The following is a 23,686-nucleotide window of genomic DNA, read 5'->3' on the forward strand; positions in this document are numbered from 1 at the left end:
CCCTCGGTGTAAACACGGCGCCAGTCCCTCAGTGTAAACACGGTGCCAGTCCCTCGGTGTAAACACAGCGCCAGTCCCTCAGTGTAAACACGGTGCCAGTCCCTCGGTGTAAACACGGTGCCAGTCCCTCGGTGTAAACACGGTGCCAGTCCCTCGGTGTAAACACGGTGCCAGTCCCTCGGTGTAAACACAGCGCCAGTCCCTCGGTGTAAACACGGTGCCAGTCCCTCGGTGTAAACACGGTGCCAGTCCCTCGGTGTAAACACGGTGCCAGTCCCTCGGTGTAAACACGGTGCCAGTCCCTCGGTGTAAACACGGCGCCAGTCCCTCAGGCTGAGGATTGGTGTGATTTTCTGTACGTTTTGTAATGTTGTCTGGGACTGGCTGCGTTGGCTGGGCTGGGGGCGGCTGGTCTTGCCTCAGTTCAGACGGGCTGGGCTGGGCTGGGCCGGGCTGGGCTGGGCCGGGCCGGGCTGGGCTGGGCCGGGCTGGGTGTGGCCGGGCTGGGCTGGGCCGGGCTGGGCCGGGCTGGGGGTGGCCGGGCTGGGCTGGGCTGGGCTGGGGGTGGCCGGGCCGGGCCGGGCTGGGGGTGGCCGGGCTGGGCTGGGCTGGGCCGGGCTGGGCACCACCTCTGACGCTGAGCTTCTGGAACATTCCAGTTGAACGCACATTTCAGTGAGGTAAGAAAAATCTCAGTTTTATAGAGAAAAAATATTCTTTCTGCTGTTTGTGAGTTTGACTCAGTGCCGGTGGGAAACAGGATGGAGTGGGACTGATTGCTGCAGCTACACTGAGTGCGGCAGTAATTAGAATGAAACGTGTCTGAAAAGTGAGTCACAAATGTAAAATTTTTGGAAATTCTGAGTGTGAAGTCATCAGATTCTAGTCCATAACAGCAGTTACCATGGAAACTAGACCTGGATTCAGAGTTGGAGCATATTCCAAAGGATAATGAAGGTTTGTGTGGGACACAGGGGCAGCGTTGAGCCGGAACGGTCCGTGTGCAGGATCCTGGGGATTGAATAACAGACACCCGGCAATGTGACAATACCATTTTATTCAATATGTGGAGAACAGGGACACTGGATTGTCCAAATACTGTTAAACATCAACAAGATCAATAACAGTCAGTAGCAAATGTCTGAAACAAAGTAAAATAAACATCAACTTTAAACAGTGAGGAAGCAGAATCTCTTCCAGCTTCCTCACAAACCGGCACACTAACCCTGTCCAGCTCCTCACAACACTCAGCATCTCCCCACTCACACTCTCAGCTTGGGCCGCAACAGGGGGGTGGGGGGGGGGGGGTGGGGGGATAACAGGAGCAGGGGGTGGGGGGGGGGGGGGTAATAATGGGAGCCAGTAGGGGGGAGGGAGGGGTGGTGGAGGTTAACAGCAGCCAGTGGAGGGCAGGAAGGGAGGGGGATAATGGGAGCTACTGGGGGGAGGAAGGAGGGTTAATAGGAACCAAATGGGGGGGACTGGCAGCAGTGGGAAATCCTGTGGGGAGGCCAGCAGAGGTGGGGGTACTAGGAGCCGGTGTGGGTGGGGGGGAGGGGGAGGGGGAGCCGGTGTGAGTGGGGGGAGGGGGAGGGGGAGCCGGTGTGAGTGGAGAGGGGGAGGGGGAGCCGGTGTGAGTGGGGGGAGGGGGAGGGGGAGGGGGAGCCGGTGTGAGTGGAGAGGGGGAGGGGGAGCCGGTGTGAGTGGGGGGAGGGGGAGGGGGAGGGGGAGCCGGTGTGAGTGGGGGGATGGAGGGGGAGGGGGAATGGAGGGGGAGGGGGACGGGGAATGGAGGGCGAGGGGGTACTCTGCCTCTCTGTATCAGATAATCAGTAGCTTTCTGACAGGCACTGGTTCGAAACTTGCCAATGACATCATTGCACCGGAATCCCCTCTGATCAGGAATCCCCGGGAATCAAACCCTGTCACAGCCCAGATCCAGAACAGAAGCTCTGTCACACAGTCACTTCAGAACACACTGCCGTGGCAACAACACACACACACACACATACTGACACACACACATAGCCACACACACACACACAGACACACACACAGACACACACACACACACATACTGACACGCACACGTAGCCACACACACACACACAGACACACACACACACAGACACACACACACACATACTGACACACACACATAGCCACACACACACAGACACACACACATACTGACACATACACACAGCCACACACACACACACACAGACACACACACACACAGCCACACACAGACACACACACACACACAGACACACACACAGTAACATGGGAGCTGGTGCTGACATTAACCCACATAACAGCAATTAAATAGCACAACTGGACTTAAATAATAGAAATATGTCTTTATAAAGCAATCTCATAAACATTTGTGTGTGGCCTCAGGGTCCATGCTGACCCTCCCACTGCCACCTCACTACCTTTAACATATACCATCTCTGCTCCTGCTCAGGCTAACCGCTTGATGTTAACACTTTTGTTGCCATCTGTGAATCCGATCTTGCCACCAGGAGCCATAGCTTGTTCCCTGAAGATCTGAGAAGTTCCCGGCCTCTAAATTCACAACGAAACAGGAATGTCAATGTGAAATAAACTCAGAATCACTACTCTGTCTCACTGCCTCTACACTGTCCCCCCATCAAACATTCCCAGGACAGGTACAGCACGGGGTTAGATACAGAGTAAAGCTCCCTCTACACTGTCCCCCATCAAACACTCCCAGGACAGGTACAGCACGGGGTTAGATACAGGGTAAAGCTCCCTCTACACTGTCCCCCATCAAACACTCCCAGGACAGGTACAGCACGGGGTTAGATACAGAGTAAAGCTCCCTCTACACTGTCCCCCATCAAACACTCCCAGGACAGGTACAGCACGGGGTTAGATACAGAGTAAAGCTCCCTCTACACTATCCCCCATCAAACACTCCCAGGACAGGGACAGCACGGGGTTAGATACAGAGTAAAGCTCCCTCTACACTGTCCCCCATCAAACACTCCCAGGACAGGTACAGCACGGGGTTAGATACAGAGTAAAGCTCCCTCTACACTGTCCCCATCAAACACTCCCAGGACAGGTACAGCACGGGGTTAGATACAGAGTAAAGCTCCCTCTACACTGTCCCCCATCAAACACTCCCAGGACAGGTACAGCACGGGGTTAGATACAGAGTAAAGCTCCCTTGAAACTGTCCAGCACAATTTTGTTGATGTTTCGAGATGGGGGGAGCTGATAGGTTAGCTGGGGGAATATTGGAATAGGTGAATCTGAGAGTAAGAAAGGCCGTGAGGAGGGTTTCCTCAGCAGAAGAGTGAAGGTTGGTGTTGAGATGTTTATGAAAAGGGAAACGGGCTGTCCTGGCTCTGGCTGAAGATTCCTATTGCATTCCGCAATGAAAATAATTATCCTGTCAGAGTCTCACTGAATAAAGAGATCAGCTGGTATGTGGGAACAGGTTATCTCCAGGTCTCCCTCACCACTCGTCTCCAAATCCAGCCAATATTCCTCCCACATTTACTCAGCTGATGGGAGACTGTCACTGCAGTAATGCTGAGGGAATCCCGTATCCTGGGAATCTTCCATTACATTATGATGGGATTTAGCTGCAAATGAAGCAGCCCCTCCCCCACCACATTCCATGAAGTACTAACCTCTGGTAATCCAGCCCCACCAGACTGGTTCCATTTACAGCCAGGATTCGATCACCCAGATTCAACCTCTCACAGCCAGCAGCTGGAGACTCCGGAACCAGCGACTTAATGTAAATCCCATTCATATTTAACGGTGTTCTCTGAAAATACAGTATTCACTCTTCAAAATGTTGCATTTCTCAAATTATTTATCAATGTAAACATCCTTGTTGGCACAATTGGACATTCCATGTGACAGTATAGTCCAATATTCTCTGAAATGATACAGTCCAGAGGTTGGACACATTGCAGGGTGATACTGTCTTGTATAGTTTGACCCGCTGTGGGACGGTACAGTTGAAAACGCAGTGAGAAGGTACAGTCCTATAGTTAGACAGGCTGCAGAGTGATATAGTCTGGTGCACGCAAACAAATCACAGGATGGTACAGTCAGGCACGCTGCAGGGTGGTACAGACTGGCACAGATACACTGCAAGCGATACAACCTAGTATACACATGGTGGGACAGTATTGTCAGGCACAGTCTGACATGCTGCAGAATGGTGTAGTGTAGTACAGTTGGACATAGTGGAGCATACTGTCTGGTACAGTGAGACACACTGCAGGATGGTGTAGCACAGTAAAGTCAGACACTGTGCAGTGTGATACAGTCCAGTACAGTCAGACACACTGTGGAACAGTTTAGTACAGACAGACACTATGTAGCATGGTGGCACAGTGGTTGGCACTGCTGCCTCACAGTGCCAGGATCCCAGGTTCAATTCTGGCCTCGAGCCACTGTCTGTATAGAGTCCACATGTTCTCCCCATGTCTTTGTGGGTTTCCTCCGGGTGCTCCGGTTTCCGCCCACGTTCTGAAAGACTTGCTGGTTTGGTGCATTGATCCAAACAGGCATTGGAGTGTGGTGACTCGGGGAATTTCACAGTAACTTCATTGCAGTGTTAATGTAAGCCTTACTTGTAACTAATTAATAAACTTTAACTTTGCTTTGTGCAGTTTGGTACAGTCCTGTACAGTCAGACACACTGTGGGATGGTGTAGCTTGGTACAGTTGGATATGTTGCCGAACAGTGTTACAGCCAGATACTGCAGTATGGTACCGTCCAGTAAAGTCAGGCAATCTGCAGGACAGTGTGGTGTGATACAGTCAGACACTGCAGTAGAACACAGTGTGGTACAGTTGGATACACTGCAGGACAGTGTAGGATGATACAGTTGGACACTGTGTAGTACAGTGCAGTCCAGTACAGTCAGGCACACTGTGGGATGGTGTAGCTTAGTACAGTTAGATGCTGTGCAGTATGATACAATGCCGTACAGTCAGACATGCTGTGGGACAGTGTAGTCTGGTACAGACAGTCACTGTGCAGTCTGGTACAGTCAGACATGCGTTGCTGGTCCCCAGTGCTTCAGTTTACAGACAGTGACCTTGGATGAGGGGTAGAGTTGAAGCTGTACATGCTTGATAACAGTTACTGGGTTGGATGGTGTGCACTCTTCCCTCTCCCAGTCTCTTCCTCCAGACATCCTGCCCCAAGCTCTTGTCAAAGGACATTGGTTACATCATCACCCACTTTCAGGAACTAAAATCCAATCCAATCTGGGTACAAGCCACAGACTGTGTATCACAGGAAATGCCACTGAGAGAGATCGTGCAGCAGGAACTGAGCTCATTCACTGTCAGCTGATTATGAGCCCACTTACTTTGGACTCAGCTTCATGTCCTGGCTCTGCTCTCCCTAGAAAAACAGGGGAGCACCCTTCCCACAGAGACTGTTTCCCATCTACCTGCCATCGCGTTTAGTGAGAGCTGGGCAGAGATAGGGGAGTGGGAGAGAGACGGGGGGGGCGGGGAGAGAGATAGGGGAGTGGGAGAGAGACAGGGGGGGCGGGGAGAGAGACAGGGGAGTGGGAGAGAGACAGGGGGGTGGGGAGAGAGATAGGGGAATGGGGAGAGAGACAGAGGGGCGGGGAAAGAGATAGGGAAACGGGGAGAGAGACAGGGGAATGGGGAGAGAGACAGAGGGGCGGGGAAAGAGATAGGGAAACGGGGAGAGAGACAGGGGAATGGGGGAGAGAGACAGGGGGGCGGGGAAAGAGATAGGGGAATGGGGAGAGAGACAGGGGAATGGGGAGAGAGACAGGGGAATGGGGGAGAGAGACAGGGGAATGGGGGAGAGAGACAGGGGAATGGGGGAGAGAGACAGGGGAATGGGGGAGAGAGACAGGGGAATGGGGGAGAGAGACAGGGGGGGGCGGGGAAAGAGATAGAGGAATGGGGAGAGAGACAGAAGAGGGCAGGGATGGTGGGAGAGAGGAGCAGTGGTGTGTGTTGGGGGTGAGGGTACTGGGGGCAATGGGAGGGGGATAGGGGTATCAGCAATGTCTCTGCTGTTTAAACATGGAGTCTGTGGCCCAGATTCCAGCTCCACATTCAGACAGCTTCCTAACCTTTGCCCCATTGCCCCTTTAAAGAGCAACACTGAGGACAAGAAAAACACCTCAGAGTTTGTCAGGGCCAAGGATGTTTACTGAGTTGGGTGGAATCTTCTCCAGCCGGTTTCTGCTAACTGTTCAGGATAATTTCCTAGCTGTACCTGTGTGTGTGGAAACGTTAACCTCAGCCTCAGGGCTCTCACCTCCCCCCCGGCTGCACAGAGGCCCCAGTGTAAGGACAAGCTCCCTGAGCCAGGATATCGTTTATAAATCACCAGCAGAATGCAGCTTCCAGGACAGAACTCCATATCGGAATGTTGCCAGGGTAACAACTTCCTCCAATTCAGAATGGAAAACCCCTGCTCACCAGCCAAGGGCGGATTCACTAAACCGACATGAATAGATTGTCCCATTCCATCACTCATTCCCAACACAACACATTCCCTGTGTTACTGCCTACTTTCCCGGGATCTCCGCAGATCCCGGACTCAGTCAGCAGGGAGCCTGGTGCCGACATGTCAACTTTCCACAAACTTTAAACTGAGATTCTCACAGGTGGAGAGGAGAATTCCCACAGTCAGCATCAGGGGAAAAACAGGACTTCTCCCTGGTGTGCTGGCCAACATTCCTGACTCTTCCAACATCACAAAAACAGATTATGAGCTCAATAGCACACACTGTTTGTGGGATCTTGCTCTGCACACATTGCCACCACATTTCTATATTAGAATAGCAACTACTCTTGATTGGTTGCAAAGCAGTTTGGTGACGTCCTCAGCTGGTCAAAGGCACTATCCAAATGAAACTGGTCAGGAATTGAGTCTGGAGCCCATCTGAAATCTCATTCTGAATCTGCTCAATGAATGAGTTCAAATGTCTTTTAACAAAACACACCCCCCCCCCCACAACCCCCCCCTCCCCCACCCCCCCCGCACACCCCCCCTCCCCCACACACTCCCCTCCCCATATACTCCCCTGCCCCACATGCACATTCCCCTCCCCTTCCCCCACACACACCTCCCTCCTCCTCACATACCCCTTCATATTGTCCCCCACATGCACCCCCTCCCCCACACGCACCCCCTCCCCCACACGCACCCCCTCCCCCACACGCACCCCCTCCCCCACACGCACCCCCTCCCCCACACGCACCCCCCCCCCTACACACTCCTTCACCTTCTCCCTCTATACTCCGCCTTCCTGCACTGACCCCTCCACCGCTCCCCCCCCCGCCCCCACCCGCCTCCCCGCAGCTCCGACAATTCCTGTTTCCCGGAATTCGGTCACTGCTGGGAGAAAACCCATCGATAAACTCCAAAATTCGGTCTTATATTATTCCTTAGTTTAATGATGATAAAAATCCCAGACATGCAGAATTCTGATGGTCGGACAATCCATCGACTGCCCATTGACAGAGGGAAGGCAGGGATGGAGATATCTGTCAGACAGGGAGAGGGGAAAGTGATAGGGATTGGGGTGGGTGGAGCAGTGAGGGGGTGTCTTGGAGGGCCAAAGTGAGGAGGTGTTTGGGTGGTAGAGAGTAAAGGCAGTCAGCAAGTGTAAGAGGGAGTGAGGGGTTGGGGAGTGATGGAGGGTGAGGCAGAATGTGAGGGGGGAAAAGGTGAGGGGGAGTGAGAAGTGAGGGGGAAGGAGGGGGCAGAGGAATAGGGGCCACGGGTGAGGGTGTGAGGGATTGCAGGGGCAGTTGAGGGGGCGTGGCTATGGGGAAGTGAGAGGGAGCGAGGGTTGAGGGGATCAGGGTGAGGGGGGGTATGGGCACTGACAGTGGTGTACAGCCCCATGCTTCCCCCAGGGCTCAGTGCCACCCCCCTCCCTCCAGGGCTTGGTGCCCCCTTCCCTGGTCTTGGAGACCCCCCCACCGCGCCCATTCTCCAGGCTCAGTGCCCCCCTTGTGTCCCCTCCCCAGGCTCAGTGCCCTCTCCCCAGGCTCAGTGTCCCCTCCCTGGGCTCAGTGCCCTCTCCCCGGGCTCAGTGCCCCCTCCCCGGGCTCAGTGCCCTCTCCCCGGGCTCAGTGCCCCCTCCCCGGGCTCAGTGCCCTCTCCCCGGGCTCAGTGCCCCCTCCCCGGGCTCAGTGCCCCCTCCCCGGGCTCAGTGCCCCCTCCCCGGGCTCAGTGCCCTCTCCCCGGGCTCAGTGCCCTCTCCCCGGGCTCAGTGCCCCCTCCCCGGGCTCAGTGCCCCCTCCCCGGGCTCAGTGCCCCCTCCCCAGGCTCAGTGTGCCCCCCTATACCCCGTGAACCCCCCCACCCTGACTAGGTGTGTTTATCGATGTGGGAAGGCAGCTTTGGGAAGGAATTTGCTGTCAATTTCGAATGGAATTTCCAGGAAATGAGGTAAGAGCCTGGCTGTCAGATGAAAATTTGAATTCACTCTCTGGAACATTCCGGAGCTGCAGTATGAGCCAACTCTGATAGGAGTTGTTGTTTTCTGTCCCCTCCCAGGCGAAGGTACAGGCTGCCTCACCTCACACTCCCTGTCCAGCCAGTGTTCAAACTGGCAAACACTGAGTTCCGTCACCTCAGAGTGAGGTCTCCAGAAAGCTGACCAAATCAAGGTGTTGTTGCTGATGTTGAAATGAGAATCTGTTATCAGACAAAAAAATCCAAGAGCCATGATTTGGAAGGAGAGTGCCGGAGTTTCCCAGAGTGCTGACAATAGTTATCCCTCACTGAGGAAGTTTCTCTGCACATTATCACATTGCTGTCCCGTGGCAATCCAAACACCTTCCCTTGGCAGAGAGCAGGGAAAGGAGAAGTGGGCCGATTGGGTAGAAGCCGGAAGAATGTTCCCCCTGGCTGCAGGATCCAGGACCGGAGCAGTAGGACTAGGGGGCACAGCCTCAAGATAAAGGGGGGCGGTTTAGAACGGAGTTGAGGAGGAACTTCTTCACTCAAAGGGTGGTGAATCTCTGGAATTCTCTGCCCGTTGAAGTGGTGGAGGCTGCCTCGCTAAATATTTTTAAGACGCGGGTTGATGGGTTTTTGATAAGAGAGGGGATTAAGGGTTATGGGGAGAGGGCGGGAAAGTGGAACTGAGCCACAACAGATCAGCCATGATCTTATTGAATGGCGGGGCAGGCTCGAAGGGCTAGATGGCCTACTCCTGCTCCTATTATGTTCTTATGTTCTAATGACACATTTTTGGAATATGGACAGGCCATTTAGGACAGAGATGAGGAGGAATTTCTTCACTCAGATAGCGGCAACTCTGGAGTTCTCTGCATGAGAGAGGTGTGGAGACTCAGTTATTGAGTATGTTCAGGACTGAGATCGATTGGTTTTTGTATGTTAAAAACATCAAGATGGATATGGGAAAAATGCAGGAAAATGGAATTGAAATAGATTAGCCATGAATGTTGGAGCAGGCTTGAAGGGCTGGATGGCCTACACCTGCTTCCATTTCTAATGTTCTTCTGTCCTTTTTGATGGAAGGGTTTAGAATCAGAGGACACTGATTTGAGGTGATTGGCAAAAGAAGAAATGTCAACATGAAGAAAAAGCTTTTCACATCGTGAGTGGTTAGAACCTGGAACGCACAACTCAAAAGTGTGGTGGAGGCAGGTTCAACTGGAGCTCCCAAAAAGGAATAGGATAAATGTCTTGGTAGGAATAAGGTATAGCTTTAAGTGTATGTTTGAGCTTTACATTTAAGCTGAATACATATATCTCTGCAGTTGAGTATTCAGGAAACTGGAGTGTAGTTTCACTTTTAAAAAATGTATCTTTAATATGGTTTTACAACTCTAAAGCAAACACAAGGTATAAAAAAATTGGGCTGTTGCTTAGCAACACAGAGGCCACAGGAGAACAGAAAGCAGTTTGAGGTTCAGTTAGTGATTATGCTCCGAGGTGCAGGACCAGTTTAGGTCTCACACGAGCCTAACATGAAGGAAGATTACAGGCCCCAAAATAAAGAACTGAAAAGTCCCAAAATCAGACAAAGGTTTGGAGACCTTCCGGTTAAAGGGAAGTAATAGGAATTTGGAAAAGGTCCTGTTTAGTTGAGACAAGAGTAAGGAACAAAGGCTCCAATTAAATGACAGGGATTCAAGGTGCAAACACGAGAAGCCAGAGACTCGGGTCACTGTCTGCATGGAGTCTGCACATTCTCTTCGTAGCTGTGTGGGTTTCCCCTGGGTGCTCCGGTTTCCTCCCACACTCTACAGATGCACAGGTTAGTTTAACTTGTGTTTAACCCTCTCTCCACTCACATTGTCTGTACCTTTAAGACTTGATTACCTGTAAAGGCTCACATTCCAATCATTGTTTTGTGAGTGGAGTTTGTGCCTTTATATGCCTCATTTTGTGAACATAACTCCCACTTACCTGACAAAGGAGGAGCACTCTGAAAGCTAGTAGCTTTTGCTACCAAATAAACCTGTTGGACTTTAACCTGCTGCTGTGAGACTTCTTACTGTGTTTACCCCAGTCCAACACTGGCAGCTCCACATCATCACACAGTTACACAGTCAGTGACCCTGACCCTGAATAAACAGTGTCTCTGTACAGTTACACAGTGAGTGACCCTCACCCTGAATAAACAGTGACTCTGTACAGTTACACAGTGAGTGATCCTTACCCTGAATAAACAGTGACTCTGTACAGTTACACAGTGAGTGATCCTTACCCTGAATAAACAGTGACTCTGTACAGTTACACAGTGAGTGATCCTCACTCTGAATAAACAGTGACTCTGTACAGTTACACAGTGAGTGATCCTTACCCTGAATAAACAGTGACTCTGTACAGTTACACAGTGAGTGATCCTTACCCTGAATAAACAATGACTCTGTACAGTTACACAGTGAGTGATCCTTACCCTGAATAAACAGTGACTCTGTACAGTTACACAGTGAGTGACCCTCACCCTGAATAAACAATGACTCTGTACAGTTACACAGTGAGTGACCCTTACCCTGAATAAACAGTGACTCTGTACAGTTACACAGTGAGTGATCCTTCCCCTGAATAAACAGTGACTCTGTACAGTTACACAGTGAGTGATCCTTCCCCTGAATAAACAGTGACTCTGTACAGTTACACAGTGAGTGACCCTCACCCTGAATAAACAGTGACTCTGTACAGTTACACAGTGAGTGACCCTTACCCTGAATAAACAGTGACTCTGTACAGTTACACAGTGAGTGACCCTCACCCTGAATAAACAGTGACTCTGTACAGTTACACAGTGAGTGACCCTTACCCTGAATAAACAGTGACTCTGTACAGTTACACAGTGAGTGACCCTCACCCTGAATAAACAGTGACTCTGTACAGTTACACAGTGAGTGACCCTTACCCTGAATAAACAGTGACTCTGTACAGTTACACAGTGAGTGATCCTTCCCCTGAATAAACAGTGACTCTGTACAGTTACACAGTGAGTGACCCTTACCCTGAATAAACAGTGACTCTGTACAGTTACACAGTGAGTGATCCTTCCCCTGAATAAACAGTGACTCTGTACAGTTACACAGTGAGTGATCCTTCCCCTGAATAAACAGTGACTCTGTACAGTTACACAGTGAGTGACCCTCACCCTGAATAAACAGTGACTCTGTACAGTTACACAGTGAGTGACCCTCACCCTGAATAAACAGTGACTCTGTACAGTTACACAGTGAGTGATCCTTACCCTGAATAAACAGTGACTCTGTACACTTACACAGTGAGTGACCCTTACCCTGAATAAACAGTGACTCTGTACAGTTACACAGTGAGTGACCCTCACCCTGAATAAACAGTGACTCTGTACAGTTACACAGTGAGTGACCCTCACCCTGAATAAACAGTGACTCTGTACAGTTACACAGTGAGTGATCCTTACCCTGAATAAACAGTGACTCTGTACAGTTACACAGTGAGTGACCCTCACCCTGAATAAACAGTGACTCTGTACAGTTACACAGTGAGTGACCCTTACCCTGAATAAACAGTGACTCTGTACAGTTACACAGTGAGTGACCCTTACCCTGAATAAACAGTGACTCTGTACAGTTACACAGTGAGTGATCCTTCCCCTGAATAAACAGTGACTCTGTACAGTTACACAGTGAGTGATCCTTCCCCTGAATAAACAGTGACTCTGTACAGTTACACAGTGAGTGACCCTCACCCTGAATAAACAGTGACTCTGTACAGTTACACAGTGAGTGACCCTCACCCTGAATAAACAGTGACTCTGTACAGTTACACAGTGAGTGATCCTTACCCTGAATAAACAGTGACTCTGTACAGTTACACAGTGAGTGACCCTTACCCTGAATAAACAGTGACTCTGTACAGTTACACAGTGAGTGACCCTCACCCTGAATAAACAGTGACTCTGTACAGTTACACAGTGAGTGACCCTCACCCTGAATAAACAGTGACTCTGTACAGTTACACAGTGAGTGATCCTTACCCTGAATAAACAGTGACTCTGTACAGTTACACAGTGAGTGACCCTCACCCTGAATAAACAGTGACTCTGTACAGTTACACAGTGAGTGACCCTTACCCTGAATAAACAGTGACTCTGTACAGTTACACAGTGAGTGACCCTTACCCTGAATAAACAGTGACTCTGTACAGTTACACAGTGAGTGATCCTTACCCTGAATAAACAGTGACTCTGTACAGTTACACAGTGAGTGACCCTGACCCTGAATAAACAGTGACTCTGTACAGTCACACAGTGAGTGACTTTAACCCGGTTTGAGTTTGGGATCTACTGCTGGGCATGTGGTTTATGGTGAGTGTTGGGTTGGTTAATTGGGAAGAGTGAGTTTTGTAGCAATGTGCTGTTCTCACCAGTCCATCCACTAAGGCCAGACCCAGACCGTGAGGTCCTCTTTCTAACTCGACAGTGAAGATCTCATCATCAGCTTTACTCGTCTCACGATTGCAACCGTCTAGAGGAAAGAGAAGAGTGAAAGTCAATCAAACCATTAATATTGGGACGTACACTGGCTGCCTCTCCGCACTGGGACAGTACACTGCACTGCCTCTCCGCACTGGGACAGTACACTGCACTGCCTCTCCGCATTGGGACAGTACACTGCACTGCCTCTCAGCACTGGGACAGTACACTGCACTGCCTCTCCGCACTGAGACAGTACACTGCACTGCCTCTCCGCACTGGGACAGTACACTGCGCTGCCTCTCCGCACTGGGACAGTACACTGCACTGCCTCTCCGCACTGAGACAGTACACTGCGCTGCCTCTCAGCACTGGGACAGTACACTGCACTGCCTCTCAGCACTGGGACAGTACACTGGCTGCCTCTCTGCACTGGGACAGCACACTGCACTGCCTCTCCGCACTGGGACAGTACACTGCGCTGTCTCTCCGCACTGGGACAGTACACTGCGCTGTCTCTCCGCACTGGGACAGTACACTGGCTGCCTCTCCGCACTGGGACAGCACACTGGCTGCCTCTCCGCACTGGGACAGTACACTGGCTGCCTCTCAGCACTGGGACAGTACACTGCACTGCCTCTCCGCACTGGGACAGTACACTGCGCTGTCTCTCTGCACTGGGACAGTACACTGCGCTGTCTCTCCGCACTGGGACAGTACACTGCACTGCCTCTCCGCACTGGGACAGTACACTGCGCTGTCTCTCCGCACTGGGACAGTACACTGGGCTGCCTCTCCGCACTGGGACAGTACACTGCACTGCCTCTCCGCACTGGGACAGTACACTGCACTGCCTCTCAGCACTGGGACAGTACACTGTACTGTCTCTCCACACTGGGACAGTACACTGCGCTGTCTCTCAGCACTGGGTCAGTACACTGCACTGCCTCTCAGCACTGGGACAGTACACTGCACTGCCTCTCCACACTGGGACAGTACACTGTACTGTCTCTCCACACTGGGACAGTACACTGCGCTGTCTCTCAGCACTGGGTCAGTACACTGCGCTGCCTCTCCGCACTGGGACAGTACGCTGCACTGCCTCTCAGCACTGGGACAGTACACTGTACTGTCTCTCCGCACTGGGACAGTACACTGTACTGCCTCTCAGCACTGGGACAGTACACTGCACTGTCTCTCCGCACTGGGACAGTACGCTGCACTGCCTCTCTGCACTGGGACAGTACACTGCACTGCCCCTCAGCACTGGGAAAGTACACTGGCTGCCTCTCCGCACTGGGACAGTACGCTGCACTGCCTCTCTGCACTGGGACAGTACACTGCGCTGCCTCTCCGCACTGAGACAGTACACTGCACTGCCTCTCCGCACTGGGACAGTACACTGTACTGCCTCTCAGCACTGGGACAGTACACTGCGCTGCCTCTCCGCACTGGGACAGTACACTGCGCTGCCTCACGGCACTGGGATAGTACACTGCACTGCCTCTCTGCACTGGGACAGTACGCTGCACTGCCTCTCCGCACTGGGACAGTACACTGCGCTGCCTCTCCGCACTGGGACAGTACACTGCGCTGCCTCACGGCACTGGGATAGTACACTGCACTGCCTCTCTGCACTGGGACAGTACAGTGCACTGCCCCTCAGCACTGGGAAAGTACACTGGCTGCCTCTCCGCACTGGGACAGTACACTGCGCTGCCTCTCCGCACTGGGACAGTACACTGCACTGTCTCTCCGCACTGGGACAGTACACTGCGCTGCCTCTCCGCACTGGGACAGCACACTGCACTGCCCCTCTGCACTGGGACAGTACGCTGCACTGCCTCTCTGCACTGGGACAGTACACTGCGCTGCCTCTCTGCACTGGGACAGTACGCTGCACTGCCTCTCAGCACTGGGACAGTACGCTGCACTGCCTCTCCGCACTGGGACAGTACACTGCGCTGCCTCTCGGCACTGGGACAGTACACTGCGCTGCCTCTCCGCACTGGGACAGTACGCTGCACTGCCTCTCAGCACTGGGACAGTACACTGGGCTGCCTCTCCGCACTGAGACAGTACACTGCGCTGCCTCTCAGCACTGGGACAGTACACTGGGCTGCCTCTCCGCACTGAGACAGTACACTGCACTGCCTCTCCGCACTGGGACAGTACACTGCACTGCCTCTCAGCACTGGGACAGTACACTGCGCTGCCTCTCCGCACTGGGACAGTACACTGCGCTGCCTCTCCGCACTGGGACAGTACACTGGGCTGCCTCTCCGCACTGGGACAGTACACTGGGCTGCCTCTCCGCACTGGGACAGTACACTGGGCTGCCTCTCCGCAATGGGACAGTACACTGGGCTGCCTCTCCGCACTGGGACAGTACACTGGGCTGCCTCTCCGCACTGGGACAGTACACTGGGCTGCCTCTCCGCACTGAGACAGTACACTGGGCTGCCTCTCCGCACTGAGACAGTACACTGCACTGCCTCTCCGCACTGAGACAGTACACTGCACTGCCTCTCCGCACTGGGACAGTACACTGCACTGCCTCTCCGCACTGAGACAGTACACTGCACTGCCTCTCCGCACTGAGACAGTACACTGCACTGCCTCTCCGCACTGAGACAGTACACTGCACTGCCTCTCCGCACTGAGACAGTACACTGCACTGCCTCTCCGCACTGGGACAGTACACTGCACTGCCTCTCCGCACTGGGACAGTACACTGCACTGCCTCTCCGCACTGGGACAGTACACTGCACTGCCTCTCCGCAATGGGACAGTACACTGCACTGCCTCTCCGCACTGGGACAGTACACTGCACTGCCTGTCCGCACTGAGACAGTACACTGCACTGCCTCTCCGCACTGGGACAGTACACTGCACTGCCTCTCCGCACTGAGACAGTACACTGCACTGCCTCTCCGCACTGAGACAGTACACTGCACTGCCTCTCCGCACTGGGACAGTACACTGCACTGCCTCTCCGCACTGGGACAGTACACTGCACTGCCTCTCCGCACTGGGACAGTACACTGGGCTGCCTCTCCGCACTGGGACAGTACACTGCACTGCCTCTCCGCACTGGGACAGTACACTGGGCTGCCTCTCAGCACTGGGACAGTACACTGCGCTGCCTCTCCGCACTGAGACAGTACACTGCACTGCCTCTCCGCACTGAGACAGTACACTGCACTGCCTCTCCGCAATGGGACAGTACACTGCACTGCCTCTCCGCACTGGGACAGTACACTGCGCTGCCTCTCCGCAATGGGACAGTACACTGCGCTGCCTCTCCGCACTGAGACAGTACACTGCGCTGCCTCTCCGCAATGGGACAGTACACTGCGCTGCCTCTCCGCACTGAGACAGTACACTGCGCTGCCTCTCCGCAATGGGACAGTACACTGCACTGCCTCTCCGCACTGAGACAGTACACTGCGCTGCCTCTCCGCAATGGGACAGTACACTGCACTGCCTCTCCGCACTGAGACAGTACACTGCACTGCCTCTCCGCAATGGGACAGTACACTGCACTGCCTCTCCGCACTGGGATAGTACACTGCACTGCCTCTCCGCACTGAGACAGTACACTGCACTGCCCCTCAGCACTGGGACAGTACACTGCACTGCCTCTCCGCACTGAGACAGTACACTGCACTGCCTCTCCGCACTGGGACAGTACACTGGGCTGCCTCTCCGCACTGGGACAGTACACTGCGCTGCCCCTCAGCACTGGGAAAGTACACTGGCTGCCTCTCCGCACTGGGACAGTACACTGCGCTGCCTCTCCGCACTGGGACAGTACACTGCGCTGCCTCTCCGCACTGGGACAGCACACTGCACTGCCCCTCTGCACTGGGACAGTACGCTGCACTGCCTCTCTGCAATGGGACAGTACACTGCGCTGCCTCTCCGCACTGGGACAGTACGCTGCACTGCCTCTCAGCACTGGGACAGTACGCTGCACTGCCTCTCCGCACTGGGACAGTACACTGCGCTGCCTCTCGGCACTGGGACAGTACACTGCGCTGCCTCTCCGCACTGGGACAGTACGCTGCACTGCCTCTCAGCACTGGGACAGTACGCTGCACTGCCTCTCCGCACTGGGACAGTACACTGCGCTGCCTCTCAGCACTGGGACAGTACACTGGGCTGCCTCTCCGCACTGAGACAGTACACTGCGCTGCCTCTCAGCACTGGGACAGTACACTGCACTGCCTCTCCGCACTGAGACAGTACACTGCGCTGCCTCTCCGCACTGGGACAGTACACTGCACTGCCTCTCCGCACTGAGACAGTACGCTGCACTGCCTCTCCGCACTGGGATAGTACACTGCGCTGCCTCTCAGCACTGGGACAGTACACTGGGCTGCCTCTCCGCACTGAGACAGTACACTGCACTGCCTCTCCGCACTGGGACAGTACACTGCACTGCCTCTCAGCACTGGGATAGTACACTGCGCTGCCTCTCCGCACTGGGACAGTACACTGCGCTGCCTCTCCGCACTGGGACAGTACACTGGGCTGCCTCTCCGCACTGGGACAGTACACTGGGCTGCCTCTCCGCACTGGGACAGTACACTGGGCTGCCTCTCCGCACTGGGACAGTACACTGGGCTGTCTCTCCGCACTGGGACAGTACACTGGGCTGCCTCTCCGCACTGGGACAGTACACTGGGCTGCCTCTCCGCACTGGGACAGTACACTGGGCTGCCTCTCCGCACTGGGACAGTACACTGGGCTGCCTCTCCGCACTGAGACAGTACACTGGGCTGCCTCTCCGCACTGAGACAGTACACTGCACTGCCTCTCCGCACTGAGACAGTACACTGCACTGCCTCTCCTCACTGGGACAATACACTGCACTGCCTCTCCGCACTGAGACAGTACACTGCACTGCCTCTCCGCACTGAGACAGTACAGTGCACTGCCTCTCCGCACTGAGACAGTACAGTGCACTGCCTCTCCACACTGGGACAGTACACTGCACTGCCTCTCCGCACTGAGACAGTACACTGCACTGCCTCTCCGCACTGGGACAGTACACTGCACTGCCTCTCCGCACTGGGACAGTACACTGCACTGCCTCTCCGCACTGGGACAGTACACTGCACTGCCTCTCCGCAATGGGACAGTGCACTGCACTGCCTCTCCGCACTGGGACAGTACACTGCACTGCCTCTCCGCACTGAGACAGTACACTGCACTGCCTCTCCGCACTGGGACAGTACACTGCACTGCCTCTCCGCACTGAGACAGTACACTGCACTGCCTCTCCGCAATGGGACAGTACACTGCACTGCCTCTCCGCACTGGGATAGTACACTGCACTGCCTCTCCGCACTGAGACAGTACACTGCACTGCCTCTCCGCAATCGGACAGTACACTGCACTGCCTCTCCGCACTGGGATAGTACACTGCACTGCCTCTCCGCACTGAGACAGTACACTGCGCTGCCTCTCCGCAATGGGACAGTACACTGCACTGCCTCTCCGCACTGAGACAGTACACTGCACTGCCTCTCCGCAATGGGACAGTACACTGCACTGCCTCTCCGCACTGGGATAGTACACTGCACTGCCTCTCCGCACTGAGACAGTACACTGCACTGCCCCTCAGCACTGGGACAGTACACTGCACTGCCTCTCCGCACTGAGACAGTACACTGCACTGCCTCTCCGCACTGGGACAGTACACTGGGCTGCCTCTCCGCACTGGGACAGTACACTGCGCTGCCCCTCAGCACTGGGAAAGTACACTGGCTGCCTCTCCGCACTGGGACAGTACACTGCGCTGCCTCTCCGCACTGGGACAGTACACTGCGCTGCCTCTGCGCACTGGGACAGCACACTGCACTGCCCCTCTGCACTGGGACAGTACGCTGCACTGCCTCTCTGCAATGGGACAGTACACTGCGCTGCCTCTCCGCACTGGGACAGTACGCTGCACTGCCTCTCAGCACTGGGACAGTACGCTGCACTGCCTCTCCGCACTGGGACAGTACACTGCGCTGCCTCTCGGCACTGGGACAGTACACTGCGCTGCCTCTCCGCACTGGGACAGTACGCTGCACTGCCTCTCAGCACTGGGACAGTACGCTGCACTGCCTCTCCGCACTGGGACAGTACACTGCGCTGCCTCTCAGCACTGGGACAGTACACTGGGCTGCCTCTCCGCACTGAGACAGTACACTGCGCTGCCTCTCAGCACTGGGACAGTACACTGCGCTGCCTCTCAGCACTGGGACAGTACACTGGGCTGCCTCTCCGCACTGAGACAGTACACTGCACTGCCTCTCCGCACTGAGACAGTACACTGCACTGCCTCTCCGCACTGGGACAGTACACTGCACTGCCTCTCCGCACTGAGACAGTACACTGCACTGCCTCTCCGCACTGGGACAGTACACTGCACTGCCTCTCCGCACTGGGACAGTACACTGCACTGCCTCTCCGCACTGGGATAGTACACTGCACTGCCTCTCCGCACTGAGACAGTACACTGCACTGCCTCTCCGCAATCGGACAGTACACTGCACTGCCTCTCCGCACTTGGATAGTACACTGCACTGCCTCTCCGCACTGAGACAGTACACTGGGCTGCCTCTCCGCACTGGGACAGTACACTGCACTGCCTCTCCGCACTGGGACAGTACACTGGGCTGCCTCTCAGCACTGGGACAGTACACTGCGCTGCCTCTCCGCACTGAGACAGTACACTGCACTGCCTCTCCGCACTGAGACAGTACACTGCACTGCCTCTCCGCAATGGGACAGTACACTGCACTGCCTCTCCGCACTGGGACAGTACACTGCGCTGCCTCTCCGCAATGGGACAGTACACTGCGCTGCCTCTCCGCACTGAGACAGTACACTGCGCTGCCTCTCCGCACTGAGACAGTACACTGCGCTGCCTCTCCGCAATGGGACAGTACACTGCACTGCCTCTCCGCACTGAGACAGTACACTGCGCTGCCTCTCCGCAATGGGACAGTACACTGCACTGCCTCTCCGCACTGGGATAGTACACTGCACTGCCTCTCCGCACTGAGACAGTACACTGCACTGCCCCTCAGCACTGGGACAGTACACTGCACTGCCCCTCAGCACTGGGACAGTACACTGCACTGCCTCTCTGCACTGAGACAGTACACTGCACTGCCTCTCCGCACTGGGACAGTACACTGGGCTGCCTCTCCGCACTGGGACAGTACACTGCGCTGCCTCTCCGCAATGGGACAGTACACTGCGCTGCCTCTCCGCACTGAGACAGTACACTGCGCTGCCTCTCCGCAATGGGACAGTACACTGCGCTGCCTCTCCGCACTGAGACAGTACGCTGCACTGCCTCTCCGCACTGGGACAGTACACTGCGCTGCCTCTCCGCACTGAGACAGTACACTGCACTGCCTCTCAGCACTGGGACAGTACACTGGGCTGCCTCTCCGCACTGGGACAGTACACTGCGCTGCCTCTCCGCACTGAGACAGTACACTGCACTGCCTCTCCGCACTGGGACAGTACACTGCACTGCCTCTCTGCACTGGGACAGTACACTGCACTGCCTCTCCGCACTGAGACAGTACACTGCACTGCCTCTCCGCACTGAGACAGTACACTGGGCTGCCTCTCCGCAATGGGACAGTACACTGCACTGCCTCTCTGCACTGGGACAGTACACTGCACTGCCTCTCCGCACTGAGACAGTACACTGCACTGCCTCTCTGCACTGGGACAGTACACTGCACTGCCTCTCCGCACTGAGACAGTACACTGCACTGCCTCTCCGCACTGAGACAGTACACTGCACTGCCTCTCTGCACTGGGACAGTACACTGCGCTGCCTCTCCGCACTGAGACAGTACACTGTGCTGCCTCTCCGCACTGAGACAGTACACTGCACTGCCTCTCCGCACTGGGACAGTACACTGCACTGCCTCTCTGCACTGGGACAGTACACTGCACTGCCTCTCCGCACTGAGACAGTACACTGCACTGCCTCTCCGCACTGAGACAGTACACTGGGCTGCCTCTCCGCAATGGGACAGTACACTGCGCTGCCTCTCCGCACTGAGACAGTACACTGCGCTGCCTCTCCGCACTGAGACAGTACACTGGGCTGCCTCTCCGCAATGGGACAGTACACTGCACTGCCTCTCCGCACTGGGACAGTACACTGCACTGCCTCTCCGCACTGGGACAGTACACTGCACTGCCTCTCAGCACTGGGACAGTACACTGGGCTGCCTCTCCGCAATGGGACAGTACACTGGGCTGCCTCTCCGCACTGGGACAGTACACTGGGCTGCCTCTCCGCAATGGGACAGTACACTGGGCTGCCTCTCCGCACTGGGACAGTACACTGGGCTGCCTCTCGGCATTTGCTGTGGACCAGTATAAGTGACACACAGAAGCGGAAAGATCATGGAAACACAGACAGAGAAACAGAGAAATGAAGGGAAAAACAAGGAGAGACATTGATCTGAACATTCTCTGGGAAACTGACACAAACACACCTAGAGAGATACACATTAAGCAACAGGATAAGGTAAAGAGTTGCATTTATATAGCACCGTACATGACCCAGGTCATATCAAAAGCACTTTACAGCCAATGAATTCATTTCAACTGTTGCAAGGCAGGAAATACCGTGGACAATTTGTGCACAGTAAGTTCCCACAAACAGCAGAGTGATAATGACAATATCACCTGTTTTATGGTGTCTCTGTCAGGGAGAATGCCTTCAATCTTCAAGCATTGTGTCCATGAAAAGATTGGTCAGGTAACAGAAACAGAAAGTGCCGCTCTCTCACCGCGCGGCGCTCTCTCACCGCGCGGCGCTCTCACCGCGCGGCGCTGTCTCACCGCGCGGCGCTCTCTCACCGCGCGGCGCTCTCTCACCGCGCGGCGCTCTCTCACCGCGCGGCGCTCTCTCACCGTGCGGCGCTCTCTCTCTGCGCGGCGCTCTCTCACCGCGCGGCGCTCTCTCACCGCGCGGCGCTCTCACCGCGCGGCGCTCTCTCACCGCGCGGCGCTCTCTCACCGCGCGGCGCTCTCTCACCGCGTGCCGCTCTCTCACCGCGCGGCGCTCTCTCACCGTGCGGTGCTCTCTCACCGTGCGGCGCTCTCTCACCGTGCGGCGCTCTCTCACTGCGCGGCGCTCTCTCACCGCGCGGCGCTCTCTCACCGTGCGGCGCTCTCTCACTGCGCGGCGCTCTCTCACCGCGCGGCGCTCTCTCACCGTGCGGCGCTCTCTCACCGTGCGGCGCTCTCTCACTGCGCGGCGCTCTCTCACAGTCCCTCACTGATTCTTCTGCTCAAGTTTCTGAGGTGGAATTTGAAGCCACAATCTTCCGACTGAGGGCAGAACACTTTCATTATTGTTCATTCCTGGGATGTGATCAGCACTGACAAGTCAGCAGTTATTGTCCATTCCTAATTTGCTGCGTCTTGTAGATAGTGTACCTGGCTGCCGCAGTGAAGAGAGTGGATGGCAGGCGGTGGATGGGGTGCCAACAAAGCGGGGCTGCTTTGTTCTGGATGGTGTCAAATTTCTTCAGTTGTTGGAGCCGCACCCATCCAGGCAACCGGACAGTATTCTGTCCCACTCCTGAGTTGTACCTTGTAGATGGTGGACAGGCTTTGGGCAGTCAGGGGATGAGATACAGGCCACAGAATTCTCAGTTTCTGACCTGCTGTTGTAGCTGCTGTGTTTATGTGGCTGGTCCAGTTTGGTTTCTGGTCAATGGTAAATCATCACCTCCCCAGCCGACCAATTCTGCAGGATACTGATAGTGGGGGATGCAGCAATGGTTAATGCTCAAGGACAGGAAGTTAGATTCTCTCTTGTTGGGAATGATCATTCCCTGGTATTTGTGTTTTTTATTCTCCTCTGGGATGTGGGTATCACTGGCTGGGCCAGCATTTATTACCCATCCCTAATTGCCCTGGAGAAGGTGGGGGTGAGCTGCCTCCTTGCCATGTCTGCAAATGTTATTTGCTGTTACTCATCCCAATCCTGAATGGCTGCATTTGGATACGTAACTGAAGCACAGCTGACACTCAGGTGAAGCAAGAAATAGAGGCAGTGACACAGAGTGACAGAGGAGAGGTGTACAGACCGAGACAGAGTGATGGGAAGACACAGGAATGGATCAACACCTGTGCACTCTCACTATCTCAATGCATCTGCGACCTGTAATCAGGCAGAGACAATTGTGTTTAAGCAATACTATGGAGCAATGTCCAGAATTCTAACCTGCCTGATTGAGATTTCAATCACCTCTCCTCCTAGCTCAATCCTAAATTCACAAACACTGAGTCCAGGTACATGGCAACGGGACGGTGGAGATGTTCAAATGGTTTTAGTTTTTCAATATTCTGACGAGATAATCTGCCTGATGCTCTGGCAGGGAAGTACACGCTGCTACTGAGCTCCTCACCCTACTCCTGCTGCCTCTTTCCCTGGTTAAAAATCTCCATTTCCCAGCTTGGAGAAATCCCAAGTTAACAAATTCCTGATAATGGGAGTTCCTGGGAAGAGAGTACATTCTCAGCATTCTATAGTTTGAAGAAAAGTTCAAAGGTGAGTCTAGTTCTCGCTGTACTTGTTCTGTTTGGCTGCAGCTAAACTGACAGGAGCCAGAACCAGGAACTCTTCACTGGATTCACTACCCACACCCGAGAAAATTAAACCTCGCTAATAATCAGTA

The 23,686-nt window shown here is 54.4% G+C and overlaps 1 protein-coding gene across 3 annotated transcripts in view; it reads right to left on the bottom strand.

Annotated features, from left to right (window-relative positions):
• Window positions 1-2,243: 2,243 nt before the first annotated feature.
• The window catches only part of LOC145356516 (ras-associating and dilute domain-containing protein-like), a 185,432-nt gene continuing 163,989 nt past the window's right edge, over window positions 2,244-23,686 (bottom strand). For all 3 annotated transcript variants that reach the window (XM_080209251.1, XM_080209252.1, XM_080209253.1), the window contains 3 exons: window positions 12,914-13,014; window positions 3,669-3,808; window positions 2,244-2,571 (listed from right to left, as the gene is read on the bottom strand). In XM_080209251.1, coding sequence (XP_080065377.1) covers window positions 2,472-2,571; window positions 3,669-3,808; window positions 12,914-13,014 — 341 coding nt within the window. In that variant the 3' untranslated portion in view covers window positions 2,244-2,471. The remainder of the gene's footprint in view (window positions 2,572-3,668; window positions 3,809-12,913; window positions 13,015-23,686) is intronic.

Source organism: Carcharhinus amblyrhynchos, chromosome 21 (assembly GCF_965287045.1).
Source record: "Carcharhinus amblyrhynchos chromosome 21, sCarAmb.v2.hapA, whole genome shotgun sequence".
Lineage (NCBI taxonomy): Eukaryota > Metazoa > Chordata > Chondrichthyes > Carcharhiniformes > Carcharhinidae > Carcharhinus > Carcharhinus amblyrhynchos.